Here is a 21,637-nt window from a genome sequence, read left to right as displayed (position 1 = left end):
ATATTATTTTGGTATCTAAGGTTTAATACCTAATAAGTAAGCCGTGTTTGATATTATACTGATCCGCACTTTATCCACAGCTTTCCGGTATCATCGGTGTGAAGATCGGAACATGCGTTCGCAACTTATGGCCCGTAAAGACATAAAGAACCAAAATGTACTTTGTAAAACCAACAGTCTAGATTTGCATGAGGTGGGAAAACGAAGGCAACCAGCTGTTGGAGGCTGGACTGTGGCCATTTGAATCAACCTGTTAAATGCCCTGTAACAAATGCACCCGCACTGGGAACCAATGGGATCAGCAACAAACTCCTCTATTGTGTTGTCTATTTCTGGGGGGTATAAATGTGTGCTCTGACCCTGGGTTTCTAGTCTATTCTGCTGATTGCTGATTGACAGAGGTCTCTTGCTGATGCCGGAATCTGGTCCCAGAGCGCTTGCGTATGTATGACTGTATCTTGGGTCTGTATAATTCTTTGCGCTAAATTGTACTTCGATCACAGCGTGTAACTGACTGTACTTTACTTGAATAATACTTTGTGCTTTGGAACACCTATTCAAGGACTTAAGTCTTTATTTTACTGTATGACTGCGTACGCAAATAGCGTCAATTTTAGAGGTTTATAGGCAGGGTTTAGAAGGTATAGGTATGTATAGAGGTTGAAATTCAATATCCTTAGTTGGGGGCTCATAGTGAAGTCACGTAGCTAATCACACGATATATACACGGATATCTATATCTCAGCAAAGGGTGGATAGTGGCCACAAGCAGTCTTACCTGCAACCATTCGATGCTGAGAGATCGCTACCCGTCATCGTGTGACCAATAGACACTGACTAGAATCCAGGGAAAAGAGAGGAAGAAGTTTGTTTTCCTTTGTTGATAGTATTTTGCGTTTAAAAGGGGTGGCGCAGTATTGCGCACGCGGCTAAATCGCATTTTTGCGTGCAATAGGGACGCACTTTTGCGTACGCAGCTAAGGGTACGTCATACACTTGTGTGGTGGTCGCATCATTGTGTATGCGACTAATCGCACAATAGTCTATACGCATTTCCGGTTGTGTTGCCACGTGTTTACCATTGAGCCATTGAGTTTACATTATCAATTGTTGCTAATATCTGGGTTAACGTGTATTTTTCTGCGCAGAAAAAAAGTGTATCAGTGAGTATTTGTTTAGGGTGTAACACGGGACCTAAATGTTAAGGGTATCATAGGACCCTTAAGTGCTAGGCGCAGGAGTTGGCCTAGTGACTCGGTAGCAGCTTACCGTTTACTTTACACAAAGCAGGTGTATGGGTTGTTATTTTTGTTAGGGTTCGGCCCCCAGCGTGATTATAACGTTCAGTAATCAATGTATGTGTGATCTCTTAGGCTTATTTGAACACTATAATTGAACCGCATAATTTTGGTTAGATTATGAATGTGAGCTGGTGGGAGGGTGGACGAAATCAACTGGAACACAAAGGGTACTTTGCTGCCCCCTAGCTGTTGAAAGGTAGTCAAAAAGGGATTGCTGAGCGGAAGCTGCCTTTACTTCCGTAGGTGAGTGGAAGCGTCTAGAAGTCCTCCATAGGGTTTGTGGATACACCCCTTTTCAAAGGCGTCCGCAGGTAAGTGAAAGTATCTTAATTATCTTTCACCAGTTTAAATTTTTATTGAAAAACGTAGGAGTTGTCCCAAGATGGGAGCCATGCAAACAATAGAGATGTTAGAGAATGATGTGCTGCTAATGGAAGCGCTGCTTGGATCAGCCCATCGTATTATGCATACTAAGTACGGTACTTATGCAATAAGGTATTGTGACGTATGGTTTAAAATAACGATGAAGAGTGTTAAACCGTTTCCCAGAATTGGTAGTTTTGATAAAGATGTATTGGATAATGTCCGGGATCACATCAGTCTGATGCGTTCTCGAGAGAAAAAAGTAGAATATTAAGAATGTTTAAAATTGTGGCAGCATGAAGGGTATGCGTGGCTTAAAAATGTGCAAGCGACACAAACTAGCGTTGCGAGCGCATTGCCAGCAAATACACCCGCGGCGCTGGATTGCAATGTGTGCGAGCCGCAAAATGGTGCGCACTTGCGGCAAGGTAGCGCGGTGGAGGGTATTGCCAGTAGTTCACGCGCACCACCGCCACCTTATGTGGATGTAGGTGCAGATACAGTCATGAAAAAAACTCAAAAACGTAACAAGCTACTTGTACCCTCTCTTAAGTAACCATAAAGAAAATGTTTATGATGTGGATGATGAGCCTATTGTTATGTCTGCCGTTTCCCATGCTGTGCACATGTTAGATGCGACACCACGACAAGCTCAAGTGGTGCCACCATCTCCATCTGTAACAGCACGGGAAGTGTTAAACTCCTCAGCGCCCGTGGAGGAAGTTGATAATACTATACGTTGCAGCAACAGATTAAACCCCCAGCCAGGTAATAAGGTCAAAGGTAGCACTGCGGCCGGTCTGCATCCCATTCGGACAATCACTGTTCCGAATGGGAATGCGGATGCGAACGGAGTTGTACCTACAAGGGATGTGGTAATGCATTGTCCTTGGACAAGAGCAGAGCTAAATTCCATCATAAATGATTTCCCCGATCCCAAAAAGGAATTGGCCAAATGTCAAAGATTTTTGAGAAATTTGGGTAGTTCTCATGAGCCCACCAATAAAGATTGGCGGGTGGTGTTAAGGGCCTGTCTACCACGCAATATCGACGTGACAAAATTTATCACGGATTGTGTATTGGATGGTGACGTTCCCTTAACAGACCAAGTGAACCAAGGTAATATTTCCCGCATTATAACTCAATTGGGTATATATTTTCCAGTAGTAGTTAACTGGAACAAAATTTTCACCATAAAGCAAAAGGAGAGTGAATCTGCAGAAGATTATTGCGACCGGGCTCTGCAGGCTATCACCCAGTACATTGGGTTAGAGGATATTAAAGATAGCATTCACCACAGGGGAATGATTGTCACCATACACATGGATGGTCTTAAAGAGAACCTGAAAAACCCGGGTTCAGACCTCACAGACTGGCTGGGGGGGGAGTCACAATACATACCCTCATAGAATACGCCATAGAACATGATAAAAACATCTCAAAGAAGAGAGAGACCCAGAGCGAGAAACTAATGGCTGTCAGTATTCAAGCTCTGGAAGGAATGACTGTAACATCACAGCCAGCAGATACACCTGCAGCCACACACACCTGCACCTGAACAGTTACAAGCCCTCAATTGTCCCACACCACTGCAAACACAACCCTATCTCACTTACCCTGCACAACCACAAGTCCCATACTATCCACAAACTACATATCCCCAATCATATCCTTTCCCTCAATATCCTTACCCATACCCACCACCTAGTCCTCCTGCACAACCCGCACAACAACCAAATCAGGGAAAACCTGGATATCCCCATAAGGGATATGCACAGAGACCAGCAACTGTCCAACAGGTACCAGCTCCAATCGTGGCAGTTAATGCTTTATTGGAGAGTGGGAGCCAACGCTAGGGGTCAGGTCATACCTGTAGTCTACAGATAGGTTAACGGGAGGTACTAGGGAAGAGCCAGTCATGATGGTTGATGTAGCTGGTACTAAATATCCTTTTCTTGTAGACACAGGGGCGACCAGGTCAGTGATAAAATCTCCCGTTAATTTACAGGTAATCAACGAGACAGTACCAGCAATGGGCGTAACGGGTAAAGTGCAACATTATCCTTTAACAAAATCCACAGAGGTTACTATCGGGCCGTTGCATACCAGGCATTCCTTCCTTCTGGCTGCTGCGGCTCCTACTAACCTACTGGGAAGAGATTTGTTATGTAAGATGGGATGTGTCATATATTGCACCCCTGATGGTGTATTTCTAGATATCCCAGAGAGAGTTGCGCACGAGGTGAGGGATGTTGGACACTCCCCAAACGATAATGTATCACTCTACCAGTGTAAATGGAAAACCATCTCAGGTAGATCAAATGTTATCCCAAATTCCAGATTCACTTTGGACTAAGGATGGACAGGACACTGGATTAATGGCAAACGTAAGCCCCGTAATGGTAAACTTAAAAAGCGGTAGATAAGCTCCAAAAATTCCTCAGTACCCACTAAAACAGGAGGTAATTAGGGGTTTATCCAATAATTGAACGATTATTACAACAGGGAATTTTAGTTCGTACAGCTAGTGTAGCCAATAGTCCCATCTTCCCGGTGAAAAAGAGTGGTGGGAGGGGTTATAGGCTGGTACAAGACCTTAGAGGTGTTAATAAGATAGTAGAAAGCCAATTTCGCATAGTGCCAAATCCAGCTGTCACTCTTATGCAGATCCCATCAAATGCAACCCATTTCACTGTAATTGACCTCTGTTCTGCTTTCTTCTCTGTACCTCTTCATCCTGACTGTCAGTACCTTTTCGCTTTCACATATAGGGTTGTACAATACACATGGACACGATTGCCCCAGGGTTTCATAGACAGCCCCAGTATCTTCTCCCAGGCCTTGCATGACTGTTAACAATCTTTTTAACCTGCCAATGGATCTGTTCTAATGTAAAATGTGGACGATTTATTGTTGTATTTAGGTCATGTTTAAATGATATTAAACTGTTGTGCTTTATCTCTCATACACAGGACACAAGGTCGCTAAGGACAAACGGCAGCCATGCCAGGCTAAGGTCAAATACTCGGAATACTGTCCAACCCAGGGGCCCAGGCAATATTTAGAGCAGTAGATATGGATAACAGAATTTAAATTGCAGGAATTTGTGTACAAATACAGTATCCCTAGAATAATTGAATATAGGAGGGATACTCATTTCACAAGTAATGTCTTTTATAACCTGTGTAAGGTGATGGGTATTAATATCAAGATCATTCCAGACCATCTGTCTACCTGTCCCCCTTTGAGATACTGTTTAACAGGCAGCCTCATGTGAAAATATGATAATGAGGTTACTGTGCAGTGTCTCACGAAGATGAGTAAGAACAACTGAAATTGAAAATGTTATTTTCCAACATGTCTGATGCAAACTGTCATGATGTCAAACCTGGGGAAGTTGTTATGATCCGAATTTTTTTTTAGTTCAGGTTGTTTGACTGATCGGTGGGAAGGTCCGTACCAGGTGCTGCTGACAAGTACTACATCTTTGAAGGTGGCTGAGAGCGATACCTGGGTACATTCCACTCACTGCAAAAAGGTCAACCAACCAGTGGAGAAACAAGGCGGAGACAAGGCTGATAACGTGGACCTGTCGATCGCAAGCTTGTTCCGGGAGGATTGAAAAGGTCGTAGTGAGATACCTGAACTAAAAGAAATTTGCAGGTCTTTGTTGTGACAATGGACTGGCCTGCTGTGTTCAACTTCATATTCTCTTCTAGAGTGTTCACCATCCTGGTTGGTTGGGGAATGTCCAGTTTCTGTGTCGGGGGACCGATAGAGGAGATGGGAGCTGATGGCAGCGCTGGTGGAGTGGAGTCAGGAGGAGTGCTATGCCAATCGGGAGTGTTTGACCAATCTTAGTACTGTAATTGTTAAAAGAGCTGTTATTTCGGATACTTGGGAACGGTGTGGAGGTTTATCGTCTGAAGATTCCTGTATTTGTGAGTTTTGTGGGTCCCTAGTTGATGAGAACCAAAGGTGCCAACCTAAATATAACCCGTCCTGGGGTGGGTATCCTTTAGAGGATTATCATAGCATGATAGGCAAAGTTTTAAATCAAACTGATTGTTGGGTGTGCTCACATGTGCCACAGGGTCAGCATAATGTAGGGTTGGTGCCATTTCCGCTGAATACCACGGAAATTTTAGAATTGCAAAAAGGGAAAACCTTGGATGGAAAATTCCTCTCATCCAAACCACCTCATTTCAAATTATATCAATTCCAAGCAAATAGATCACTTTTTTGTTTGAACATAACCAACCCCAATAAACCAGGGAATTGGGAAGTGGCGGGGAATAATCAGACGATGACCTTCTCACTGAGAGCTGATAATGAATCTACGAATCATGATCTGTTACGCTCAATTAAATCTAATGGGAGAAGCTTTAGGTATCGTTATACATTGAGTTCCACCAAATAAATTATTGGTAAGGTACCAGATGGATATTGTGCTAAGATAATACAACCAGAAACTTGCATGTACCAGATGGAAGAGCCTGAAATAGGACTGTTTGCAAGGGAAATGTGTTTAATGATAATGATGCATTCTATCCCTTACGTTCTCCCTGATAATGTATATTTTATATGTGGAAAAAAAGCGTATAAATGGCTCTCCCCGAGTTTCAAAGGTTTGTGTTACCTGGGAAGAGTAGTCCCAGAGGTTATGACCCTCACACATGTTGAAATGCTCGGTATTCATAAAAACACACCATCACCATATCTTCACACACAGTATGAACACAGAGGCAAAAGAAATATGATACCTGGTGACTTGCATAAAGCCACTCAGTTAATTAGTGACAACTGGCTTTCAAGTTTTAGTAGCATTGGATCCCACCAGGATCACTCGGGGTACACTAAATTTTAGATATATTCAGGATCTTGCTAAATTGATAGATAATATCACCGAGATGTATGATCACACTTTCAGGTATACAGGTAGAGAATTGCAAGCGTACAAGAAAGAACTGGTGCAACACAGACTAGTGTTAAATTATTTAACCGCTGTCACTGGAGGATATTGCGTAACCTTGGCCACCCAATTTGGAGTGAAGTGTTGCACCTATGTCACCAATATTACCAGCGATCCCAAAAAGGTAATAGATCGAAAGATGGATGAAATTCTGCAGCTGAATGGGAATTTCGGAAGAACCATAATGCTTCAGTGGCTGAAGTAGAGGAAAAGATAGAGGAATGGGTGTCATGGTTGAACTCTGTAAAATGGTTCTCATAGTTCTCCTAGGGAAATGGGCCCAGGAAATGATCGCAAGCGTAGGCAACTTCCTGATCCTTATACTGGTCATCATTATAGTAATTGGCATATGTGTCCGGTGTGCTCCTATTGTGTTGAAGTGTAGAAAATGTGAGAATAAGATAAAACGAAGGAACGAAATTATGATGTTGGTCAGTAATTACAATATGAATACTGAGGTAAATATAGAACTGCATTACAACTCTGAACTTGGGAATACCATCATATAATGTATTATGTTTAGACGTGCATGAAATGTATTATTATTAAAATGTTATTTTCAAACATCTCAAATAATGTAAGTCCCTGATCCCCCTCAAGACTTCCTTTATAGGACTGGTGCATCCCCACATCTTTCACATGATATCTCAAGGTCCGCGGTGTGCGTATAATGGTAGTTTTATATCCCTCCTAGAGACACATTATTGATGGATTAAGAACCACCTTGTGCCATCCCCTAATAACATTAAGTAATATATGTATGTATGCCTAAAATTAATTTTAACATCAGGATGTGATAGCATGTTGTTCGCTATCAAAGGGTGGACTGTCGAAGCTGGATTAGTGGCTGAGACGGAATCAGCGTAAAAATTTGCGTGCACGATGCCGTCTTGCGAATGGCAGCTTGACTCCATCTTAAAAATTAAGAATCTGCAAGACGCCATTTTGCGACCAGCGCCATTTTAAGTTACAACTCACGAGCTAAGTACAGATGGCAATGTTTTTGATAATCTACCAAAAACAACTAGAAAAACAGCCTCCTGAGAAAAGTAAATAGAATAGACAATATACCAGAATACTGTGAGTGTTTTACATACAAATTGGGAATCCCTGTATATAGACAAGTATAGTTGTGGCAATTGTAATATAACCCAGACATTGATCTACACAGTTGAATTTGTCTGAATCCTAAACAGGTTTTAGTCTCACTCCCAGACAGAATGGCCCCCCTTGTTTGAGAAGTGAAGCTCACTGCCCGTAACACATTTGCATTGCAGTTTGAAACTGTTAGTAAGGAATGAGATGTGTGTGTGTGTGTGTATGTGTGTGTGTATATATATATATATGTGTGTGTGTTAAGTCCATCATAGATAGAATCTCATGCATAAACACCGCACATTACGCACAGTTGCGCTGCTAACATGACGCTCAGTGGCGAATGCACAATATCCTGCATGCGAACACTGTTTATTAGCTGCATGCATGCACATCTGCCCCAAATCAGATAAACCTAACTAGCGTCTTTTCCCATATCCCTAATACTTACATAATGCCCACTTACACAAAAGGTTCCATAGCTATAAAGTAAAAGATCCAAGTTTTATTCATTTATTACAAATGCTGTGAAATAAAGACTATTTTGGTATCTAAGGTTTAATACGTGATAAGTAAGCCGTGTTTGATATTATACTAAACCGCGCTTTATCCACAGCTTTCCGGTATCATCGGTGTGAAGATCGGAACATGCGTTCGCAACTTATGGACCGTAAAGACATAAAGAACCAAAATGTACTTTGTAAAACCAACAGTCTAGATTTGCATGAGGTGGGAAAACGAAGGCAACCAGATGTTGGAGGCTGGACTGTGGCCATTTGAATCAACCTGTTAAATGCCCTGTAACAAATGCACCCGCACTGGGAACCAATGGGATCAGCAACAAACTCCTCTATTGTGTTGTCTATTTCGGGGGGGTATAAATATGTGTGCTCTGACCCTGGGTTTCTAGTCTATTCTGCTGATTGACAGAGGTCTCTTGCTGATGCCGGAATCTGGTCCCAGAGCGCTTGCGTATGTATGACTGTATCTTGGGTCTGTATAATTCTTTGCGCTAAATTGTACTTCGATCACAGCGTGTAACTGACTGTACTTTACTTGAATAATACTTTGTGCTTTGGAACACATGTTCAAGGTCTAAAGTCTTTATTTTACTGTATGACTGCGTACGCAAATAGCGTCAATTTTAGAGGTTTATAGGCAGGGTTTAGAAGGTATAGGTAGGTGCGTATAGAGGCTGAAATTCAATATCATTAGTACGTATACCAGTAATTGATAACAAGGTACAGTATATAATCCTGAAGCATTCCAGTATATAGCATATACAAAGTAGATAAAGTAAATCAAACTCATTGGGGGTGATTCAATTAAGCGCGAGTTGAATAGCGCTGGGAAGTTGATCCCGAAGCTATTCAATTCAGCGGGCTGTTTAGTCCAGCTAGTACAACTTAAGTCGGAGAATGCCGGTTTCGCTACTTAACCTGGGTGTTTAGTCGGAGAATGCTGGTTCTCGCAACTAAAGTGCCGGCCGCGAGGCTGTTATCGAAGCGCTAAGCCAGCAAACAGCCTCGCAGCCGGCATTATTGATTCAGATCACAAAATGGCTGCTTCCACTATGTGTAAGTGATGGGGCTAATTCTTTTCACACCGTCACTTCGTTATTAACATAAACAAGTGCAACGCGATTATCATACTTTAATTTGAAAATAGAAAGAAACTATTTTTTTTATTTCTTTCACAGTTGGCTCACCCAAAAAGCCCATCACCACTGCGACTGTCCTCACTAAACCAAGGCCTTGAAGGAGCACGCTAGAAGCACACTTGGAAATGGAAAATTTAACATGGCACTGTACACTTTCAATGAGTAATGAAAACTTTAACCTATGTGTTTACCTACTTTTGTAACTATATCTATGCACATTCTGAATTTTTGTATGTGATGAAAGAAAACCACTTGAGTCATGCATTTTTTTATTTTATTTTTTTGTATTTTTACATATTTCAATTTTTTTTAACAATTGATGAAGCCACTACTTTGGCTAGTATCACCTTTACTTACTCCATCCTCATTGGATAGAATAAAGTAGATTTACATTTTTACAATAATTTTCTATATATAGTATTATATACATACACTGCTGTGACTCATCACCTAAATAATCAAATATACTGTTAGCTATAGCTGCATACACACACAACAATTTAGTTAATGAACGATTTTAGTAAACGATTTTCTCCCTTGAAAAAATGAACTAAAATAGTTTACTAAAGTTGTTCATTTACTATGTTCATTTAAATGTAATGAATGATTTTTTAGAACTACAAACGATTTTTGCATATTCCCTTACTGAAAATTGTTGAGTTGACAAGTCTGACGGAACTACAAACATGAACGCGCATGAACGAAAATCGTTCATCGTTTGACTCAGAAATGAATGATTTTTACAAAAGATTATCGTTAAACGATATTGTTTAACGATAATCGTTCAAAAAATCGTGTGTGTATGCACCTTATCTGGTAAGCACTGTTCTATCACACAGCATAGCTTCCTAATCTATCATGCTACAATACTATTAGAACTTACTATTTGTATTTCATGATGACCCTTTATATTTGTATTTAGTTAATTTAAATATTTACTAGGGTTTAATATGTTTATTTCTATATTTGTGTATAATGCAGGCTCGGTTCTACTCTGTTCCGTTCGTTTTTTTTTCCCCAAATCTTATTGGGTTTCAGCTGTGACGAGTTTTGGATAGCCAATAAGATTCGGTAAAAAAAAAACGAACGGAACCGAGCCTGCACATCCCTAGACTGTATATGTATATATTGGTTATTTCAAATACAAAAAATGTCACCAAGTGACCCAAAAAGTACTCCAAAAAAACATGCAAAATCCAATTTCTTATTTAAGCAAAGCAAAGATACATTTATTAATTGCTTTAATTTTTACCTTGGTCTGCCTAAAATATCAGATAGTTTAATATTATCTAATTTTCGATCACAAAAGTGGAGAAGAGACAAAACTGTAAAGGGGCTATGGGAGGGGTACACATTTCACTAGCTCTCACTATTAAATTTTTAGTGACTGTTATAAACAAGTGGGATATTTCATTACTACAGGATGGTATTACAAGGTTTCAGTAGATGGCAGAGGAGCAACTATACCCTGAGATGTGTATAGGCAGGTTTGAGTATAGGGGTACTGCTAGTATAGTAATGGGGGAAGAAAAGGGGTATTGAAGACCAAATCTTTACATGGGTAACAGGAGTCAAAGTAACTCCAGTTTTAGGGGGAGAAGAAGGCGGAATGGATTAAATACTGAGCACACACATCTCACGTACTAATAAAACCATTGGAGCAATCCTGCATAATACTAGACATATATTGCAGTTTATTATTTGTGCACTTAGAACAGTGGATTTAGATTTTTTTTTTTCCCCAGGTAAGTGCTATGGTGCTATTATACATCTGGTGCATTAAGAATGTGACCTATTCATCTGTGCGTATGCTTAGGTACATCTGGGAACGGATGCTGAAGAAGAGGTTGGACAATCATTTGGTTGTTGTATTGTTTTGTTGTAGAAAACTATTAGTGTTTTTATTTGTTTAATCTAATCTGTATTTCTTTGTGTTGTCAGCTATTTAACACCCTGGATTGAAGTCAGTATAACACTGAAATATCATAAGGTTACATTCATATATAAATATGACCTGTTTTATGCACCCCAGCTTGTCTTCCTGCCTTTTTATAGGGCTTCAGTAAGAAAGGATAACTATTATCCCATAGCAATAGAGACGTTATCGATCATCTGAGCGGGATATGGTCGTTTAGTTTCAAATCCTGCCCCTCTCTCGTTTTGGAGGGATGAGTGCAAATGCTACCCTACAGCAAACACAGTCTTGCAGTAATGTAAAGTCAGGGTAATGTAGTAATGTTATTATAACACGGCAAGCTATCATAAGAGTAGTCCTATTTATTCGTTCCTGAAAACTGGGAGAGGAGTTTGTATTTCAGCCTCGTTACCTGAGCGTACACTTACAAAAGATTACCTCCCTGTTTCCATGGTTGAACAGTGTTAACCCGACAGGACACAACACAATGGAGTGAGAGGGGAAATAGGTAAAACTGGGCAGTGGAATAAAAATGATTAAGGTAGTAAATGAAGAGGCGAGTGGATGAAGGTGTAATGTTACGTTTAGAAGAAACTGAGATATTCACAGTATAAGGTACATTTGGCATTAATTGGACATAGCACTTTTATTCACAGTAATTAATATATTAATAAATAGACTACCTACATTTTTTTTTAACACTTTTTATTGAGGCATTATAGTATAATTGTTGACAACAATTTCCATAAAAGAGATTATTACAGTATGAATATGTCAAATACAATATTCAATATAACTGTATTGAAGCACAAACATAAGTTATTTATCAATAGCAAATTGAAAGTACGTGTGATATATACACAATTCAACATATAAACAATACACAGTATTAACTGTGGCTGTGATTACAATACACAATTATAAGCAGCCCGGGTGGGAGCTCTGCCAATCAACCATCAATCAGATCAAAGAAATAGGTGGATCCTGTGCCACTAACCTAGTTAGATACCATGTGGTATGTTTAAGGCTCTGATGGATTTGTTTCCTAGTTGTGAGTGGAAAAGTATCTATATATGGTTCCCAAATCATAAAAAAACGTTCCGCATATTTTTATTTATGCAGAAGCGTTTCTACCCAGTCCATCCTAAATAGAAAGTTAAACTTGTTTAGGAATAGAGGTATTTGGAGAGGTGTGCTTTCTATCCAGCCCTGCAGAATTGTTTTCCTGCCCGCAGCACTGAAAGTTTCCTACTGGCCAATGTCATGTAAATTGAAGATCCCAATTTTGCTCATTCCGGGATAAAAGGCATGTAATTTATGTGTTTGGCCTCTGCGTAACGACAAATATGGTGCCATACGTATTGAGCAATATGGCAAGCCCAGAGGCAGTGGTATGTATCTGCCTACTCCTAATGACATTTTGTACAAGCATGACTATCCGAGGTCCCCATTCGGAAACGTCGGAGTGGAGACAAGTATGTATTATGATATATATTGAGTAAAAGTAAAGTGTACATACTAGCTGGAAGCGTTTTCCTTGAAAAACCAAAAAGCCTTTACTAGTTGAGACATATTTAGGGTAGGGAATTTGATCAGCCATCCAGCCATGCCCCCATTGATCTTAGTATGGTCCAAAATAGCTCTCAAAAATGTATAATGAACCGAAATATCTTTATAGTTCGTCACAGGTTGCGTTAGGAAGCATCCAAGGTACTATCCCAGTCTCCATCTGAAAAATTACCAATAACATGTGACACATAAAATTCGTGTTTGTAGGAAAGCCAAAGGATATGGGCTGACCAGGGCAAATTGCGATGTAATTTCTGTATAAGTGAGGAGACGTTTGTTTTCTGTGGATACCAAACATCTAATATTTTGTATCCCCGCCCACTCTCCACAAATTGAAGGGGTGAGCAGCCATGCCATCCAGAAAATTAGGGTTGTGAATTAAGGGTAGGTATAGGGAATGAAATGCTTTCAAACCAGCCTTATGCCTAAGGATATGCCAAATTTTCCTGGTCGTCCATAAAAGAGGATTTAATTTTAGAGGGTCTGGTATTTCCTGGTTATGTTGGTGGAGAAAAGAGATAAAGTCAATACCGCCCAAAAATTCTTGTTCTAATGAAGTGTTGGTATAAACAGAAGTTTTGTGAAGCCAGTCTCATAAGTATCGTAAAAGGGCTGCATGATAATATATTACAATGTCTGGAAAGTTTATACCTCCATTTGAATTTTGGTTGACTTAATTTTCTCAAAGCAATTCGAGAACGGCCCCCTCCTCCAGATAAATTTGCGAAACAGGGCATTGATTAATTGCACGTCTGTTTTAGTCAAGAGTATAGGGAGTGATTGCAAGGGATATATCAGGTGAGCCACTGCCACCATTTTAAGTAAATTTGTCTCTTCCTAGAAAGGACAATTGTAGGCGTTCCCAGCCTTTAACATTATTAGATAGAGTATGTATTACCCGACCTATATTGAGCCATATAAATCTGATGGATTACGAGGCAGAACTATTCCTAGGTATGGTATATGAGAATTGGCCCTTTGAAAATAGAGTAAGCATCTAACTATAGTGTGTTGCCTTCTAGGTGGCCTAGACATCACCGCCAGCAGTTAACTGCCTTGAATCCCCAAAGATAATATCTGCTCCTTGTGTAGTCTAACGAGTGTTTTGTTTGCGTGTACCAACATTTTAAATAATATTGTTACTATGATCCCTATGTAATAACACCTTCATCCATTAAAAGTTATTTTTCGAAAATTGTTTCATAACACCTTCATCCACTCGCCTCTTCACTTTTGCCATTGGTCAGTTTATCTTCAGTCATTCAAAAATGGCAATGTAGAATGTTGTGCTCAAGTGTTTTCAAAATAAAATATAACTAAAGCACAAATTGACCAAACATATGGGGGCTTATGTAATAGGTTGCGACTTGCAGCCACTGCGGGAACGCCTGCAAGTCTTCCCGTATTTTTAAAGCAGCAATCATTTTAAAGGCAAAACCAGCTTAGCGGAGATACAGGTTTGTATACCATTTAGTATTTTGTTTTGATAGTTTACACACACAAATAAAGCCTAAATTTTCAAATTGAATGGAAAAAGGAATGAAAGTACAACATGTTTCTAGTAATTCTGTCATTTAGAAAAGGGTTTTGCACCCTGTGCTGTCAGGATTTGCTGGGACTTTTATTATTGGCGAGCAATTTATCTACCTCTAATATAGACCAACAAGTATTTTTGAAATTAGTTTTTAATTAAGCTTTTCTCAGGATTTTTCAAAAGCAATAATATGTGACTTCAACTTCAGGAATCCAGTTACTATATGTTAAGTCAGACTTATTTTGTTAATACTCTTCCTTGGCATGTGTTTTATATTAAATAAAATGTTTTATAAAGTACATTTGTCTCGGACACTGATTTCAAAGTGTTTTGCTTTAATAGTTTTAAAACTGAAAGTAACAAACAAATATACTGTACATGTCCATTGAACAGAAAAAAAAGTGTGTGTGTGTGTGTATATATATATATATATATTTTGTGTGTGTGTGTATATATATATAAAATATAGAAATCACAGGGGCTCTGTACTCACCATAATAACTAACAATAATAATAATAAACAGTGGGGTTTTGGTTCATGAATTGATCAATGCATTTAAGCTTGCAGCCCCCGTCACGGGACCCTACTTTACTGCAAGTCCCTACTCTATTGCTCAGAATTATAACATGGACATAGCCATCACATTAGTGTTAAACTCAGGGTATGCTATCAAGGTTTAAAGCGCACAGCAACTTTGCTTTTAAATGTGAGACAGTTACCAAGCACACCTGTTGCAAAGCACCTAGGAAAACAGCTGACACAAGTTAGATAACTAGTTAAAAAGTGCATGAGAAAATGTGATCACAAAAATGATTAATTATAAAAATTAATCATAATAAACAAAAAGCACTAATCCATGGCACTCACCATTCCTAGATTTGGGGAGCCACACGGTATGTGACCACATTGTTTAAATTTAAATCACAGGGGCTCTGCACTCACCATAATAACTAACAATAATAATAATAAACAGTGGGGTTTTGATTCATGAATTGATCAATGCATTTAAGCTTGCAGCGCCCGTCACGGGACCCCACTTTACTGCAAGTCCCTACTCTATTGCTCAGAATTATAACATGGACATAGCCATCACATTAGGGCTGCAAGCTTAAATGCATTGATCAATTCATAAACCAAAACCCCACTGTTTATTATGTTTATCATTGTTATTATGGTGAGTGCAAAGCCCCTCTGATTTCTATTTAAACAATGTGGTGACATACCATGTTGCACCCCAAATCTAGGAATGGTGAGTGCCATGGATTAGTGCTATATATATATAAATATTTTATATATATATATGTGTATGTATGTTCTTGCGTGGTTCGGCACTCACTCTCAGATGACATAATGTGTTACACAGCATCCGGGGTAACTGGACTATAGGACTAAGTAACCATATAGAAACCAGCTAATAGACTGACATAAATAATCCCTCTATGTGTATAACAGCACAATAATGGGAACAGTATGATATGCACCATGTAAAAGACCAATGTGACATAGTATTTTTGAGAGAGCAAAGCTGTATACATCTCTTATATGGAGCATCGAAGTGTCTATACATCCCTAATAAATCCAAACCGAAAATATATAAGGGGTGTGGAAGCAGACTGACTATGCAAGAAACCAACTGTAGCAATAATGATGTTGTCATGTATTACATATAAAACTACATGAGTCATACCATGTGACATCAGACTATATGGAAAAAGACACATATTAATCTAGAACATATGACCCTAGTCATAGCATGTGACTATATAGATCACATACACCACATTGACAAAGACACTTTACAGATAACACATGAGGGATAGATTCACATGGAGTCCCAGTGGATGGACTGTTTGCAAAGTATATATCCACTTGGCTTCCTTCTGTAACAGGATCCAATCTCTGTTACCACCTCTAATGTTGGGGGGGAACCCAATCAATAATTTTATATCTAATGCTAGACAAATTGTGCTGGAAGTCCCTAAAGTGACGCGCAATGGGTTGGTCACAACTCTTTCCATCCAATTCTGCTTGTATACTAGAACTGTGTAGCACCATCCTTTCATCTGTGGCGTGGTTTTACCCACGTATAGCAGGCTACAAGGACACCTAATGTAGTATACAATAAATCTACTGGAACATGTAAGAGGATATCTAATTTGGAAGACTTGACCGGATCGTAAAAAATTATCACCTGTCTCTAAATAACTATAGGTGGTACAACCTGTACATCTGTAGTTACCGGGCTTACGAGATACATTTTTTTTATCGGTTTGCTTAACTGATGACTGACATCATTATGCACTGTCATGTCCCGAATATTACGACCCTTTTATAAGAGGGTAGAATAGAACAGTCATATAAAGCCGGTAACTGTCAGAAGATACAATCGGCCACACTGTTTTGGCTGTTTTCATCCAGTCTTCACTCTTAGTAGAATATTCTTGGGTCCACACAATTTTGTTATCCATACGTGTCTTAGCAGATGATGTCAAGGCCTTTTGTCTAGTAATGAGTAGAGCCCTATCTCTGGCTTTGGTCAGGGCTCTGTAATGATATCCTCGTTGAAGAAAATTTAATAGCGTCCTTTGAATTTGTATTTTCACATCAATGGGGTCACTACATATACGTATCACCCTGAGAAATTGCAAGAACGGGAGACCCCTTATAAGAGCTGGCGGATGGTGACTATCTGCTGATAATAATGTATTCCTATCAGTCTCTTTATAAAACATCGTAGTTTGAATATGACCTTCTGTATCCATTATGACCATTACATCCAAGTAATGTATATTGTCAGAACTACAATCAAATGTGAATTTCATCGGAGACTCTCGATGATTGATGTCATTTATAAACAGTATAAACGATTCTTGTGTACTATTCCAGAACAGAAAGATATCATCTATATATCAAGAATAACTCGATATATATTGGGCAGTATTTTGACCACTGATAAAGAATTCCTTTTCAACCATAAACATGCAAATGTTGGTGAAACTCTGGGCTACGCAAGAGCCCATTACGCACCCAGATCGCTGAATATAAAATTTATTGTCGAAAAGGAAGTAGTTCCTCGTTACTGTTAAACGTAATAAGTCAAGTAAAAATTCAAGCTCAGGACCTTCATAATTCTGATTGTTAGTAATGAAACGTTGTACAGCATCAATACCTTCTGTTTGGGGTATGCTGGTATATAAGCTTGTTACATCAATGGTACACATTAAAGCTTTATGTGGTGATGCTGTAAACTGCTGTAACTTAAGGATAAAAGAACTGGTATCCTTTAAAAACGTATCCTTTAAGATCAGAGGCTGTAAATAATGATCAAGGTATTGTGAAATATAGTAATAAAGGGAAACCCTGGCTGCGATAATAGGCCTACCAGGCAGTGTTACCGCATTTTTGTTAAGTTTGGGAATACTATATAATACTGGAACCTTAGGCCAGTCTTGTGTCAATGCCTCTTTAGTTTTCACCCTAATGATACCCTGATTGGTTGCTCTCAGTAAGATCTCATCCAAAACAGGAGTAGGGTCACTGGTAAGTGATTCATAAGCATCCTTATCTGCCAGTTGTCTGTATATCTCTGCTTTGTAAAACGTGAGGTCTTGTACCACAATACCCCCGCCTTTGTATGCGGGGCATATAGTAATATCTGGGTATGTACTCAAATTTTTTAAAGCTTGTTGCTCTAGAAAAATTTAATTGGATCTGATGTTATAGGAAAGATACCTGGACTGCACAACCTGAATATATATAATGGGAGGTGCTACCTGTGTGAGACTTTTATTGTAGGCACAGAAACAAACAGATCACAGGTGCACAACTCCAAATTACTAATTGTATATAAATACATTTGCAATCAAATTTTGCAATCAATAAAGGTTTTTAGCATAATCAGGGCCAAGGTTATGGGCCTACACACCATATCCATGTAACCTCTGTCAGGTAGATCCCTAACATACTAGGGTTCAAATGCAGAGCGCAGGACACCCCCAAACTAGCCCAGCTGAGCTGTCCCAGGGCACCGCCATAAAAGTGAAGTGTAAAAGAGATAGTTAAGAGCAGCCACTGCACTATATAAAGAAATGAAAATAAAAAGGTGAAGTACATGTATAATAAACAGTGAAGGGTTAAAATGTGTTATAAAAGAAAAATGTGTTATAATGCGGTGCCCTGAACCAGATCAACCAAAGCAATCCAGGGGTCCCACACCCCAAAAATGAACCAAAGTTGCGCTACAGTATATATAACTTGTAGGACTTACCTAGAATTGTGCCTAATACCAGTGTGCATATACATTACCAGACTCCATGCTTTTAAACCAATAAGGGAGGGGTGCAAATCCAGACTGAAGGCGTCTCCTTTCCCTCAGGTGTGCAATAAAGCACATTAAATTGAGTATATAGGAAAGATTCCTGGACTGCACTCCCTGAATATATATAATGGGAGATGCTACCTGTGTGAGAATTTTATTGTAGGCACAGAAACAAACAGATCACAGGTGCACAACTTTCAGCAACCCCTGCTTTGGGTCACAGATAACAGAAGGTTCAGTATCTCTACCCTAGGTTATTATTAGAAATTTCATAGTAACATCAGTTTTTCTGACAATGTAACTGGAATTGGTCCAGCTCACAATGTATGTTACTGTCTCCGCCACCAGGTGACGACAAGATCAACTAGTAACACTGACACAAGTCTGAGTACACACAAGAGTTGTACTTTTTTTTTCCATATTTATGAGTTATTTATTTCTTTAATATGTAATGTTGATCCTATGCATTTTTATTAAATGTTTTTTACATACATCTGCCTTGCGATAGGTTAATTAAGTGTGATCCCTTACACACACTGTGGACCTCATTCAGAGTCGGTCGTTGCGGCCGCACGGTCGTACGCCACCGATGTTCGCTAAACTGCACATGCGTAAAGTTCGCAATGCGCGTGCGCAAACTAGATGCTACGATCAGAAATTTCTCTCTCCTTGAACACAGCCAGGTCGGTAGTTTGAGTGACAGAATGACGCGTTTGTGGGTGGTAACAGGGGAAGGTGCTTGAAAACGGGGGAGTGGAGATCCGAACGCAGGCGTGCCTAATTATGCGAATGGCGTTTTATGGGAGTGCATAATTAACAAAGTAGTGTCATGGCACACGTGACATGGGTGGTTTGTACACTGACCTGATCGTAGTGCTTAAGAGAGGGTATGGTCAACCTTAAGCTCTACGACCAGTTCCGATGGTCTCGATTAATCCTTATATGGCCGGAGATGACGTGTAATGCGTACGAGAAGGGGGCGTATTTTTTGTCTTACAGCCGCATCCTCCCCTTGGTCGGCCAGCTAACGATACGATCTTAAGGACGCAACTTGCGAGTGCATCATTTGCATATCCGGACCCTTTTCCCTTACGACCGTGCGGCCGCAACGACCGACTTTGAATGAGGTCCTGTATATCCACTGTATACAAATATTTTAACACAGTTTGCACTATCACCACCTTTTCTTTTGATATTCTTGTAAGTCCTGTTTAACAGGTTTAACTCCAGAAGATCCCATTCAAGATGGTCTATGTGCATCTTGTTATACGGCACCTGGCCAGTCGGCCCCTGCAGCTTCTCCTCATGAACCCCCCTGGGCTTCCTTTTCACAGGTGTTGGCAAAAATTGCGGACCGTCTAGCGGTCCCTGTAGTAGCTCCACCTATAGGATGGCCACAACAGGTACTCCCTGCAAATCCAGTTCCTCTTAGCCTCTTCCATGGGTAGACGTACTTTCTACCTCAGTGCAAAGTCTGGCAGCTACCTCTACAGCCTTTCAACAACTGTTGCAAAAGGAGAGACCCTTACCTAGTAAAACTACTAAGCGTGCTGTTATTTTCCCAGTCCATCCAGCTATCAGATTCTGAGTTATCGTCTGGGGAAGCAGAAGAAGCAGATCTCTCTCTCAGACTCCCCCTCGGGGGGAGGAAGAGCCTCCGTCTAAATTGAATATACTGTACCTGCACTAGAGCTGTAAGATCAGTTCTTCAAATAGAACATACAGAACCCACTGCTAAGGCATAAGACCCACTCTTTAAACGACAGATGGTAGTTTTGACAGAGTTTCCTCACTGTGATCAGCTTTCTGATCTAATGAGTGAAGCATGGAATACGCCAAATAAAAAGTTTTGGCTGCCTAAACGCTTGATTCTTTTTATCCTATTCCAGCTACTGATTGCGCTAAATGGGAAGTTCCCCCAGCCGTATATTTCCACGTGACACGCCTGGTTAAGAACCTTGAAAAAGCTGCCAATCCGGCAGGGAAAAGTGTTGGTGTACAACCCTCAATTTTCACACATACTGTATCTACTGATTGGAGTTCTGTGGAGTTATCATTGCTGGCAGGGACAGAACTACATGCGATAACAGCTACTGACCCTGGTTTGGAAAGTTTTTTCATCTGCCTGGGACTTGCCAGGAAAATCTTTCCAAGATCTGGCATTGCAGCTACCTTCCTGCTTCTTTGGGGATGATAGCAGTGGAATTGGCATAAGAGACCTACACGTCCCTGCAGGACACCAGCATTTCTTCACGGACCCAAAGAAGACTCCAGTGTATGGGTCATTGCCAGTCATTAGACCTACAGACTTTCATTTACATTGGAGAACATTGCAAACTGGTAATATCTACTATCTAATATCTAAGACGGCTTTCTTTCCCTCTGTATCTACCACGAGGCCTCGGATGTCATCCTTTCATCCCCAGGGAAAGGCTAAAGGTCTGTCCTTTCCAAGGCAGGCAGCATCTACAAAGGCCTCCAAGCCTAGGACCAAACAGGCCTGGGCTGCTAGACGTCCAGCTACCAAATCTGAGGACAAGCCTTCTGCCTGACTGGGCGGGCCCACCAGGGTGGAAGGCCGACTTCAGTTTGCCCAGTTCTGGCATCAGACCACCACAGATGCCTGGGTACAAGAAGTGGTCTCTCATGGGTATGCCTTCTTATTCCTGAGGCTGCCCCCCCAACAGTTCTTCATTACTCTACCCTTTTTTTGGTTCAGAAGACCAATGGGCCTCATCAGCCTATCCTCAACCTCAGGTCTCTGAACAAGTTTATCAGGGTGCCCAGGATTTATATGGAAACCCTACCCTCTTTTGTCCTGCTATGGAGCCTGGGGACTTTATGGTGTCTCTGGATATTCAGGACAGTTACCTACATGTACCTATAGCGCCCTCTCATCAGCGCTATCT

At 40.2% G+C, this 21,637-nt stretch overlaps 1 protein-coding gene across 7 annotated transcripts in view; it reads left to right on the top strand.

Moving 5' to 3' along the window:
• Positions 1-14,666, top strand: part of PRR11 (proline rich 11) — a 61,948-nt gene extending 47,282 nt beyond the window's left edge. For 6 of the 7 annotated variants that reach the window (XM_088449531.1, XM_088449529.1, XM_088449527.1 and 3 more), the window contains one exon: positions 9,431-9,933. In XM_088449531.1, coding sequence (XP_088305657.1) covers positions 9,431-9,502 — 72 coding nt within the window. In that variant the 3' untranslated portion in view covers positions 9,503-9,933. Of the gene's footprint in view, positions 1-9,430; positions 9,934-11,136 lie in introns of those variants that run through there. The other variant, XR_015869985.1, reaches the window with a different exon arrangement.
• The last annotated feature ends 6,971 nt before the right edge of the window (positions 14,667-21,637 follow it).

Source organism: Taudactylus pleione, unplaced genomic scaffold (assembly GCF_031769625.1).
Source record: "Taudactylus pleione unplaced genomic scaffold, aTauple2 ptg000487l, whole genome shotgun sequence".
In the NCBI taxonomy this organism is placed as follows: Eukaryota; Metazoa; Chordata; class Amphibia; order Anura; family Myobatrachidae; genus Taudactylus; species Taudactylus pleione.
Note: the sequence above shows the minus strand (reverse complement) of the source record. Positions and strands in the feature narration are given on the sequence as shown.